This window comes from Helobdella robusta (assembly GCF_000326865.2).
Source record: "Helobdella robusta unplaced genomic scaffold HELROscaffold_2, whole genome shotgun sequence".
Lineage (NCBI taxonomy): Eukaryota > Metazoa > Annelida > Clitellata > Rhynchobdellida > Glossiphoniidae > Helobdella > Helobdella robusta.
This window is the reverse complement of record NW_008704083.1, coordinates 9051246-9063655: the sequence shown is the minus strand read 5'-3', so window position 1 is coordinate 9063655 and position 12410 is coordinate 9051246. Positions and strand designations below refer to the sequence as shown.

Sequence of the window (12410 nt, the reverse complement as noted above, 5' to 3'; positions counted from 1 at the left end):
AGAGAGAGAGAGAGAGAGAGAGAGAGAGAGAGAGAGAGAGAGAGAGAGAGAGAGAGAGAAATACACTTATAATAACCTAGTATTATGGCATATATAAATAAACGTTAAAGAGAAAAAAACAGACGAACGTTCTAGAAATATTATTATTACATATGCATTCATTTTTCATTATATAATTATAATATAGGGAATATCACATATTTACATATCATACATGAACATATGCAGCATATAAGCATACACATATATATATATATATATATATGTATATATGTATATATATTGTTATATGTATATATATATATATATATTTCCCAATGTATGCTGATTTATAAAGTTTAGTTAGTCTGTTGAGATGTTAAGCGGAAAAACAATGTAGTAAAGAGCTGGTAACAACATCATATCATGTCTTCGAATGTGAACGTCTTTTATTGTTTGTATAATTTTTTCAATGATTTTTTTGTTCTTTGCAATTGATTAATGCTGTTTTATGATAGAAAAGTATACAGTGGCTGGGTTTTTTAAATACCATTGATCAATTTATAGAATGAACGGATTTTTATATTTTTAAATTTTTATAAAATATTGCTAAAAAAACAGTAAATAACTTTAAAAAAAATAAAAATAGCGAGAAAAGTTATAAATAAATAAGAAAAAAAGTCGAATACTCAAATTATGAAATCTTTAAAACCAAAATTGGCCTGGACCAAGCAGCTTGTCCTCGATAACAAAACCACATTCATAGAGTCTAACATAGGTTTCTTGAAGGGACAGTCTTACAAAGTCAAAAGATTCGCCGAAAAAGGACTTGCCTCGCTAGCCAACGCAGAAATTTCAGCAAAAGCTATCAATGAAGTCGTCGAACAGTCGAAAATTTTGTGCGAAGATTATATTTATAACAGATTGGCTACAATACTTCATACGCAGCAGGGAAGGTTGGTCAGTTGGTTGGCTAGCTAGTTAGTTGGTTATGTGGCTGGTTGGTTGGTTAGTTGTTTGGTTGAATGTTTGGTTGATTAGCTGGCTGAATGGCTGTTTTGTTGAATGACATAAGGTTGGCCGATTTATATTGTTTGCAAAGAGTTAAAAGCTGCAATTGTACCTGTGACAAATTTTTTTTTGCTTTTGCCCAACAAATATTTTTAAAACATTTTTGAATTCATATATGAAATAAATTTGACCTGATTCATAAATTATTCTACCGAACCAGATACAACCCCAAATTTTCGTCACCGTCGTCATCATCATCATCTCCAACCACGCCAACTGCGAATGACGTCAGCGATGACGTCTTCACTCGACAACTTGGTAGAATTTATGTGGCCGGTTCGTACTTCTCCCCTTCGAAGGCATGTTCTTTTGCTTTTGTTTTCAATTGAAGAAATAATTTTCAATTTATTATAGTTTAAACGCGTCACAGACCTTCATAATATTTGTTTTAAAATGAGTAAAATGAGATGTAATCAAATAATATTTTTACAAACTGATTAACTAATCAAACGATCGAATAATATTCATATCAACTGACCAACCAATGAAACGATCCAGATCTCCAGCTCGATCCTCAATTTCTCACAAACGTCAGCATCTCCAAACTCATCAACCGAGTACTCGTCACCGGATAAAATCGGACAAATTCGATACGAAAAATGGCGCAACCGACTAACGGAAGTTTCTACTGAAATTCAATCGCTAGGTCTGCGCCTGGAGCAAGCCTATCCCTATCTTTACGATAACTTGGCCCATCAGCTTAAAATGCCGCTGAGATCATCAATAGCTATCGAGAAAGCTATGACCGCCATTGGTTAGTCTTCATTTATTCATTTAATTTTATTTTATTAAAAATAATAGACGCCATTTTAATTGTTGCTAATGTTATTGATGTCGTCTCGTTGATGTTGTCAAAAGTTCGAACGTAGATTTTGATAGCACGTAGGGTTATACTTATAGTTAGTTTGCTGTTGAAAAAAAGGTTATTTCACATTGTAAAATTTGTCACTTCTTCACATCAATTCAATAAAAATTTTGCTTTGAAGATTCGGAAAAAACAAATGAAAAAAAAACTAAAAAACAAATCAGGCAAGCATTTTACGAGATGTCTTTCGGTGGCAATATATAACAATAATACTATTGCGATTGAAGCCCGCCAGAGCTAGGGTCAGAGAATATGTGAGGTGTTTTCCCAAGGAAACTCTCTTTTAGACCCCCGCTACGATATCACGTCATCATAAATTATAATAATTACAATGTAATATTACGTCATTAATTACGACGACATAATTATAATTTAAAATAATAATAGAAAAAATCTGAACTCCAGGCGATTACATATTCAAGAACTCAGTGATCACGTGGTATCGAATCGTTGGACTCTTTGCTGTGGCCGGAGCCGTGGCTCTCGAATGCGTCGATAACTTCAAAGGTTTGTTATTATTATTCTTATTAGTTATTATTATTTATGTTTTTTTTATTAAGTTATATCATTATTATTCTTTTGATGATTGAATTCTTTTTTAGCGCGTTAACTTCGTTGTGTGGATCGTGTTAATCTCTTCTTCACCATCATCTTCTTCATCGTCATCATCCTCTTCATCATCATCATCTTAATCATCATCATCATCTTCCTCATTTTTTTCTTCTTCATCATCATCATCTTCTTCTTCATCATCTTCTTCATCGTCATCATCCTCTTCATCATCATCTTTTTCTTCTTCACCATCACCATTTTCTTCTTCATCATCTTCTTCATCGCCATCTTCTCCATCGCCAAACTCCAGGTCCATTGATTCCAAGCATTGTGAGCGTCTTCTCGCAGATCATTGAGAGGCACGTGGCTCGCTGGATATGCGGAGAAGGTGGATGGGTAAGTTGATGGATCGATGGATGGAGGGGTGGATCAATAGATGGAGGAATGGATCGATGGATAGATGGATCGATGAATGATGGATGGATGGATGGAAGAATGGATAGATCAAATATATATATATATTTTTTTGTATTTTAATCGATTCTATAGATTGCACTGTTGAGCGAGTACAAACCCGGTACTCGAAAGTACTTGAGACTCGTCAGGTACCTCGGAGTATTCGTCGGTTTCCTGTCGGTAATGTGGCTGCCGTTTCGGTTTTATAGTTGAATGAATTATGTATCTATGTATCTATGTGTGAGTGTGCGTGTAATATTATTTAAAAATTATTATTAAATAGATAATAATAACAACAGTACTAATTTTGTTTAGTAATATTACTGCTGTCATTACAATTACCTTCATTATACTAAACGGTTAAAACACTGTGTTTATACAAACGTTGATTTTTAAAAAAAGAAAAATTGTCTTTATTTTTTTTTATAAAACACGTTTTAATTGATTAAAGAAGTTCTAATGGTTACTGCAACTATGTGTATATGTGTATGTGTGTGCGGCTGGTTGTACATGTTGAATTCATACTTTAAATTAAGCTATTAATTAACATATATAATTCACATATATTCACACACCACACACACCGACACACACACACACGCAACACACACACACAGACTATACTATATATTATACCCTATATACAAAATGAAAAAATATTCTTCACTAAAAAAATAACAGCACATAAAATTAACAGAATTAATGAAAGAAGTTACTTAATTAATTAATAATATGTCATTATTATTATTATTATTTTTATTTATTTATTTTTCGTCATCGCCATCATCGTCTTCATCATCATCATCGCGTCTTCGTCCTCATCATCTTCATCATCATCATCAACTTCATCTTCATTGTCACTATCGACTTCATCATTTTTCTTCTTGGTCACAGTTACTAGTCATTTTACTATAATCACAACATTCTTAATCAAGTATCATATTTATAATGTATTCATGAATAATGTATTCATGTATAATATATTCATGAATAATGTATTCATGAATAATGTATTCATGTATAATGCAGCCATGCATTGAACTTGAAATATAGAGATCGCAAGAACAATATTGAAAATTATCATTACAACAAGTTAATCACATTTGATCATTGATTGTTATATACATACAATTAGAAAATGTCCTAAGATTCGTGTGTGTCAAGTTACCTGGAGTTCCTTCTAACTTTACAATTGTACGTGCAAGACGAAATGTATGCTTTACAAGTTTTGAAGAGGCTTTACAATTTCTGTGACAGCGAGGATTTTTATATCCTCAAACATTCAAAAAAGTTGTCAACGTGTTTAATTAAACCATAAATTATATTAATACTAATTAATTAATTAATTAATTAATTAGTTATCCGTTTATTTTGATTCGATTACAGACTCGATGTCGATGAACGAACTCCTCCGCCGTCCCTCCCTTCTTTCAGCGGCATCATCCGAATACTTCGATATGACGATACTCGGCGGGTCGGTTGATTTGACGGTTTGCAGAGCTCCGTATGAATTCGACGGAATTTTACCGAGATCGGCAATAAATATTGTTGTCGATTCGTCATTTTTTGCCGGTTTTGAGATTTTCAGTTTGTTAAGTTTTTTGTACGGTTTCAAAGAACAATCGAGAATAATGCCTGCCTGTTTGGCGTCCTCATTGTTGTTGCTGTCTGATTTGTTGTTTGAAGTAAACTCGATGGTCAGCAAGCCAATGAGTAGGATGAAAAAGACGAACGAGTCGATCAGGAAAGTGAATCCTCTGTGAATATCAACAGTGCTGACGTACAGAAAGTTGAAGATGATGCTACCGATTAAATTTGAAAAAGTTTCGAATCCGGATAGTAGTGCGAATATTTTACCGAGGTCTCCATCTCTGAAGGATTTGCTGACGACGGACTTCAAGCAGGATATGATAAGGGCGCTTGGCGAGCCGACGATAACCGATAGAAACATTAAGGTGGTGTTCGTTGCGAGTGTCATCATTATCAAGCGTACAACCTGAGTGAGTGAGTGAGTTAGTGAATGAATGAATAAGTGAGTGAGTGATTGGGTGATTGTGCGGAAGAGAGGAAGAGAGAAAAATTAAAGCTTGGCAACACATCAGGCAAGTTACTGAGTTATTTTATCAAAAAGTAAATACTGAATTATTTATTGATTAAAATTTGAGTTAAACAATTGATGGAGAGAGATGAAAAAATGAATGACTGAGCAAATACAAGCGAACAAACAAACGAACGAGAAACGAAACAGAAAACAAAGAACAAACGAACAATCTCTTAAACACAGACGGACCTTAAAAGCCACTCCAACAATTACAAGAGTCTCATCTCTGACGTCACAAACTTTGATCAAGAGCGGCAGTAACAGGGCTGTAACAATACCGAGACACAAATAATCGCATGCCAAGAAATATCCGTATACCGATTTCGACCAGGAGAGTGGTGATTTCAACGTTACAAGTAAAGTTACGTCTACCTCTCCGGCTTTACAAAGCTGGTGAATGAGGATGATGAAGATGAAGAAGATAATTTTTTTGTTCGGTAGGTTGATAATGAGGATGAAGATTTCAAAAATACTTTGCCACTTGAAGCAGTTTCTGTTTTTGTTAGTGCTTTTGTTATTGTTAAATTGGTTTGAATGCTTCAGATCCGAGTTTGGTTCGTGTGTCAGTTTATCAGTTTTTATGTCTGGGTCATGTTTTTGTTCATCTTGTTGTTGTTCATTTTGTTTGTGTTCGTATTCATCTTGTGGCTGTTGTGGCTCTGGTGGATGTTGTGGCTGCCGTAGTTGGTTCTCGATTGCAATTTCATCCTTTTTGCGGTTGATTTCGTCGTTTCCCACATCATCAATTTGAGAAGTTGTAGTCCTAACTGACCTGTCAACAAAAAAAAATAATTTCAGTTCAGAAAAAGCAACGAAGAACATCAGCCCAACAACTACTAACAAGTTTGATCCTCTTCTCCTGTCAGATACATTCTTCCATTTTTGTTTTCTTTTTTCCTCATCCCAATTCCCACGCCCATCATCACCAGGATCATCACCAGGATTATCACCAGGTTCATCACCATCACCACAACAGTCATAACTAGCATCACCACCGCCATCAACATCATCATCATCACTTTGACTCTTCTTCATCATGAAGAGGTAAGCAAAGGCCAGGCAGACGAGATAGAGTAGGATGACGACGACAAAGACGATGTCGAATTCAAACCCTTCCAGTAAGAGTCCAACAAGTAGGGAGCCGATGAAGAGGCCAAAAAAATTCATGGATAATAATCGTCCTGAACATGGTGATGATGATGGTGGTGATGATGGTGATGATGGTGATTATGATGATGATGGAGGTGATGATGGCGATGATGGTGATGATGGTGATGATGATGACGATGATGGTGGTGATGATGGTGGTGAGGATGATGGTGATGATGATGCTGAGATGAAGATAAAATATGACGATAATATCAGATGATAATGAGATGATAACAAAATCAGATGATGATATCAGATGAGATGATTGACGACTGTAAAAAAAATGGAGATGGTGATGAGAAGGAGGAAAATAAGATAATGAATTTCTGAATATGATGTTGAAATAAATGATGAATAAAAGTAATCAGATGATAATGAGACGACTTAGAAAATATTCGCGGACAATCTATTTAAAAAAAACATTTAAATAAACATTTTACAAAACACAAAAAATACCACAAACCTAGTTTTTCAGTTCTTGCAGATCTTGTGTTTGTGTCTGATACGTAACTGTGAACAGCCATGGTGACGATGGAAGATTTACCAGAAAGTCCTCGAAGCAATGTTCCGAACGTCACAAGGATCAGGAAGATGATTTGTGGAGAGGTTGATTTGGTGGGTTTTGTATTTCGTGAAGATGTTTCGTTGTTGTTTGGCGTGTTGTTGTGTTTTGTTGCTGTTGTTGTTTGTAAGCTGTTTGGATGTGTGTTATAAATGTTAGAATTAAGATTAATGTCGGTTTTTGTTGGGGTGTCTTTGGTTTTGTTGATTTTGTCTGAGTTGATGTTATTGAACAAGTTGTTGTTGTTATTGTTGTGTTCGTGTTTTTCATTTACGTTGCTGATGTCGTTGATGGCATTATTCTGGTAACTATTTTTAACACTGTTGTTGTTGTTGTTGTTGTTGCTAGTTAATCTCATCACGACTTGATTAATTTTATCATAATTATTCATTTCTTTGGCGTACTTTCTGTTAGCAACTGCTGCACTGTTCAACGCGCCACTGTCAATCAAAGCATTGATCTTCCAGACGTTCCCGCCAAACTTCCCGCCATAATTTTCTATCAGACCGCCACTAAAAGCGGTCCTGCTACTATTTATACCGTAATATTTGTTACTCGAAGTACTGATAGGGATGTAACAGGACACAACAAACAGCACAACTCCAAAAATGGACAGCAAGATGCTGGCCACGATGGGCAGCCGTCTGCCCACACGGTCACTCCACGAGCCACAGAAGAGGCAGAGGATGATGGCGGGAAAGTTGAGGATGATTCGGTAGAGGGTGAGGTAGACTGCTGTCTGTTGGTAGTAATGGTGGTGATGTGGTGGTGGTTGTGGTGTGGTTGTGGTTGTGTGGTGGCTCAACTCAATTTTTTGAGTTAAGTTGACGAATACTGAAATTTAAATAGGATTAATTAATAATAAATTAGTGGTTCATATTCTTTGAGTTTTAGTTTGTTGATATGGGTAAAATAGAAATAATGACAATAATAATAATAGTGAATGACAATTATTTTCTACACATGTTTCGGAACTGGCTAGATGCGGTGGAGGTTAAGGTTTAAGGTTTTCTGACAGGTTCGATATTTGAAATATAAACATTTGGTGAAAATAAGTAATTAACAGGAAGATAGTTCGACAGACTTGAAACATGTTAACGACACGGTAATGCGTAATGATACCTGCTCTGGAACGCTTGAAAATATAAGACCAAAGATCTAGGGAAGAGTTTTCTGAATAAGAATCATTTTGGACGGCTTACTGGACGTGCCAATAAGTTTAAAGTTCTTTCAAACAAAAATCAGCGTGGCTGTAGGCAACACAAGGGATGTGTTTTGACAACGAGACAACTTTATTAAAGCTGTCGTGAAACGTAACGGAAACATTTATTTTCATGGTCATAACAGTAGAAATATCTCACAAGGATTAGTTGAGGTTGCTTTGCTGTTAATTTATTTAAATATTTTGTGTAGAAAGACCTTAAACTGATGTTCTAAACTCAACTTTGGTTGACCGACGCAAACTGAAACGATGACAAAATGATCATTGAAAATTATGATAAATTTATTTATAAGCCATTGTCAAAAAAGTTGTTTCAAATCACATCATAACTCGCAACAACTAACCAATACCGACCAACAACCGAGTGACTGACCAACCGACTGACCAGCCAGCCATAAAATTTATGAATTTGTAACATTTGTTGACTAAGCGACTCAGCGCGTAAGTGGTTATAACTTGGATAAATTAACATGGATAATTTAATGCTATCATCATCCCAACTTCACGTATTTCATGATATTTTAGTAATTTTTTTTTACAATTTTTATTCATTTTATTTACAATTTGCCAATTAATATAGATAAGTTTTTATAATAAAAATGTTTATATAACTTTTAATATCAACATTACATTTTTTTATTAACAAAGAATAAATAAACAAATATTTATGAAAGAATATGTTTATAAGTACGTGTGTATAAGTGTGTGTTTCGTTTGTGTGTGTGTGTGTATGTGTGTGTTTCGTTTGTGTGTGTGTATGTGTGTGTTTCGTTTGTGTGTGTTTGTGTGTGTGTGTGCGCGCGTATTTTTGGCATTTATAAAGAACAGTTATTTATTTTTATGGCGTGAATTTGTTCGTGTTTCCAATGTGTAATTATGACGATGATTGGATACATTTCCTGGCTGAAAACAAGTCGCACGTTGGCTGATTGCTGGGATAAAAAGATATATACACACACACACGCACGCACACACACACGCACACACACACACACGCACAGGCATAAAATCACGTACATTCAAACATATAACAACAACAATAACAACAGCAACAAGAATAACAACGAAAACAACAAATGTTACGATAAGGGCATTCTGTTAGTAAGTTAATAGAGTTAATAAATCAATATTGAACATTTTTCATTACTGAATAATTAATTGTACTTTGTTGTTTAATTAATTTTGTTGCTATTAAAGTAAATGTAAGATATTTATACAAACAAAAAACGCAACAACAAAATATTAATATAATCTGGAGAGCAATAAAACAAAAAACAAAAAACCCACATTAGCAAAACCACTGTAACTACTGCAACCAACCACAAACCAGACCAACCTCTTTTTGCAATTTATCTTCGATATCCGGTCTAGACGAGGCTTCGCCACAGACGTCGCCGTTTTCGGCCACACCAGCTTCCGGCAGCAGACGCAAACAGAGCTGATTGTAAATGTAAAGCCTCATCGCCGGCTCCAAAATTGACTCTCCGATTTTGAAGATAAAGAAGATGATTTCGGCTACAAAGTGTCGAGGGTTGAGTTGGAAAAGAGCGTTTTTTAGTTTTGACATTGCTGTTGTAGTTGACAGATAACGTTTCTGCTGTTGCGGTTTGTTGAGGAATTTTCTCTTCGTTTTTGTTGCTGTGAAAGTTTGTCTGTTGCCAAATGCGCGCAATTTTTATCATAATCTGTTAGCGTTAATAAAGCAAATTTATATAATTCATAAATCCCTCCAAAGTATCATTGGTCATTTAATCTACATCTAACACGCGTAATGACTTTGTTCTTTTTTGACGATTCCATAAGCTGGTTCACTTTTTCTCGGTCGGCGTTCATGAATTTGCGGCCATTTTTTTCTGTAATTATTTAAATTTAATAATTTTACGTTAATAATTATGTTCAGTTGTTGTTGCAGTTGTTGTGTTTCTGTAATTGTTGTTGCTGATGCAGTTGTTGTTGTTGCAGTTGTTGTTGTTGCAGTTGTTATTGCAGTTGTTGCAGTTGTTGTTGTTGCAGTTGTTATTGCAGTTGTTGCAGTTGTTGTTGTTGCAGTCGTTGTTGTTGCAGTTGTATTTCACAAATTTTTGTTTACTGAAATTGTAATGATTAATAACTTTAGAAAAAAGTGAAAACAATTGATTAAGCTAAGAAAAATTCATTAAAATTTGACTTTACCAAAAATATTAAAGGCAAAAATCAAAAATAATTTCAAACTTTCGACGGTCTATCGATGCTTGCAAAAACTGTAAATGACATGAATTGAAATAAGTTTAGTCATCGAATAACCGAGATTGCATAGGAAAATTATCGAAATTCATTTCTTAAATGCCTACATATATACATTCCTATATATAGATATACGCATATATATATATATGTATATATTTATATATATATACCATACCATATATATATATACCATACCATATATATATATATATACCATACCATATATATATATATATATATATATATATATATATATATATATATATATGCCACACATACACATAAGAAGATACACTCATGGGTACATACACACACATACATACATACATTTATGCATATATATATATATATATATATATATATATATACATCACGCTTGTTGATTTACGACAAATACTACAATATTAACGTTACTAAATGAATAACATGATATATATAAATACATTTATACACACATACACACACACATACACTCACACATACACATTTTCACACACACATTTATAATGGTGAATATAGAGCTAATAGTGGGGATAATACATTGCGTACAAAGACCTTTTGTTGAATTAAAAGACAGCCATGTCAATAACAAGTTTTCTTTCATTAATTGCTTTATATTTTGGTTGTTTATTTATTTATTTATTTATTTCATTAATTTATTTTATTTGTTTACATTATTCAAACTATTCAGAGAGAGAAAGAGAAAGCGAGAGAAGAAGAGAGAAAGAGTTAACAATAATAAAGATGAAATTTAATATTTAAGTCTTAACGATGAGCAACGTCAGAGCCAAACAATGGCACATCATCGTCGCAACGACTTCAACGACTTCTAGCCTACGTGTAAGAGGACTAATACATGAATAACATCAGCATTCAACGCTCAAGATGACAAATGGTTGTCTATAAAAAGAGCTAATGCTATTTATAGAAATATAATAAATCAAAAAATTCGCAAACTTACTGAAAAATTTGTCTTTGAACTGAAACAAACTTAAACGGACTCAAATTCGTCGCAAGGAAAATTGGAAAGCTCAACTGCGAGCTGAACAACTGTATATAATGACAAATAGTTTATATATAGATTATATATACTGTATTGTCGGCGGCTAGTTTAGTCGATAGAAGTGCCATGTCTCGAGTTGTTGTTGCACGACGTCCAGGTTCGATTACTGTCTGTCCGAACCTCAAAGACTGTGTACGTAGGTTGTGTGGTAAGTTGGTGTGGAGAGTAAGTAGAATCTTTGTGCTACGAGGCTTTAACCAAACTGTTAGAAAGATCAGCTATCGCTATTGTGCAGTTAAGAGCTGCCATAATATAATAATAATGATGATATTAATTAATAACAATAACAATAATAATAATAATAATAACATTAATAATAATGTACATGCTTCGGCTGAACATTATTATTAATTATAATGTACAATAATGGGAACATCCTTTTATTTTCTAACTCCAAATACCAAATATTAATAATGAAATAATTATAAAATCCTATTTAATCTAAAATGCTCGTCACTGCAAGTGAGTACATTTTAGAGGGGCTGGTTTAATTGTTCAATTGGGGTTCAATCATTCTTATTATTTTGGCGTTATCAATCAAATTTTATAGTAAACATAGAGTTGCAATAAAGTTAATAAAAAGACAATAATATCTTTTATACAGTCTGAACCTTGTCTCTATATTGCTCGACATAGTATAGAATGTGTACAACTAGAGTAGGTCAGTTTAATATTTAAATTGAGTTTAAAAACGTACGTACATGCAAATATAAAGTTATTAATGTGAAAATAAAACACTCAAATCCCATCAATCATCTGTTAGTTCAGCTTTCTTTCAACTAGAATGGGAAATCTGGTGCTTCTTCGCAATTGTTGATGTAATGTAGTGATGTTCCAGGACTGAGCATTGTAGCAGAGGTCGGCTGCCTGTTTATGAGGGGAAAGTCGGGTCCTGCTCCCTCGTCCGGCTTCTCTCGTGGATTCCAAACATGATGATACAGTATCCATTATTATTCTTATATTGTTATTGCTACCATTATTAATACCATTATTATTACTTCAAATTTCTTGTTATTAAATTAGATTTATCGTCAACATAATTATTATTAAATTAAAGTAGTAGTATTAATATTTTAGTTTAAGTAATAATAATAATAACATAATATTAAACAATAATAATAACATTAATAATAATAACAATAATAATACTAATGATAACAATAA

The 12410-nt window shown here is 33.7% G+C and overlaps 2 protein-coding genes across 2 annotated transcripts; one reads left to right on the top strand and one right to left on the bottom strand.

Moving 5' to 3' along the window:
- Positions 1 to 675: 675 nt before the first annotated feature.
- HELRODRAFT_188428 (hypothetical protein) lies at positions 676 to 3327 on the top strand (the record flags this gene model as incomplete). Its single annotated transcript, XM_009017766.1, has 6 exons — positions 676 to 866; positions 1211 to 1326; positions 1586 to 1804; positions 2321 to 2422; positions 2778 to 2863; positions 3017 to 3327. 6 exons carry the CDS (start codon positions 676 to 678, stop codon positions 3134 to 3136), a joined length of 834 nt encoding a protein of 277 aa, XP_009016014.1. The 3' UTR covers positions 3137 to 3327.
- A 962-nt stretch (positions 3328 to 4289) lies between these two features.
- On the bottom strand, positions 4290 to 9524 carry HELRODRAFT_160835 (hypothetical protein; the record flags this gene model as incomplete). Its single annotated transcript, XM_009017765.1, has 4 exons — positions 4290 to 4919; positions 5214 to 6205; positions 6637 to 7474; positions 9294 to 9524. 4 exons carry the CDS (start codon positions 9522 to 9524, stop codon positions 4290 to 4292), a joined length of 2691 nt encoding a protein of 896 aa, XP_009016013.1.
- Positions 9525 to 12410: the final 2886 nt, after the last annotated feature.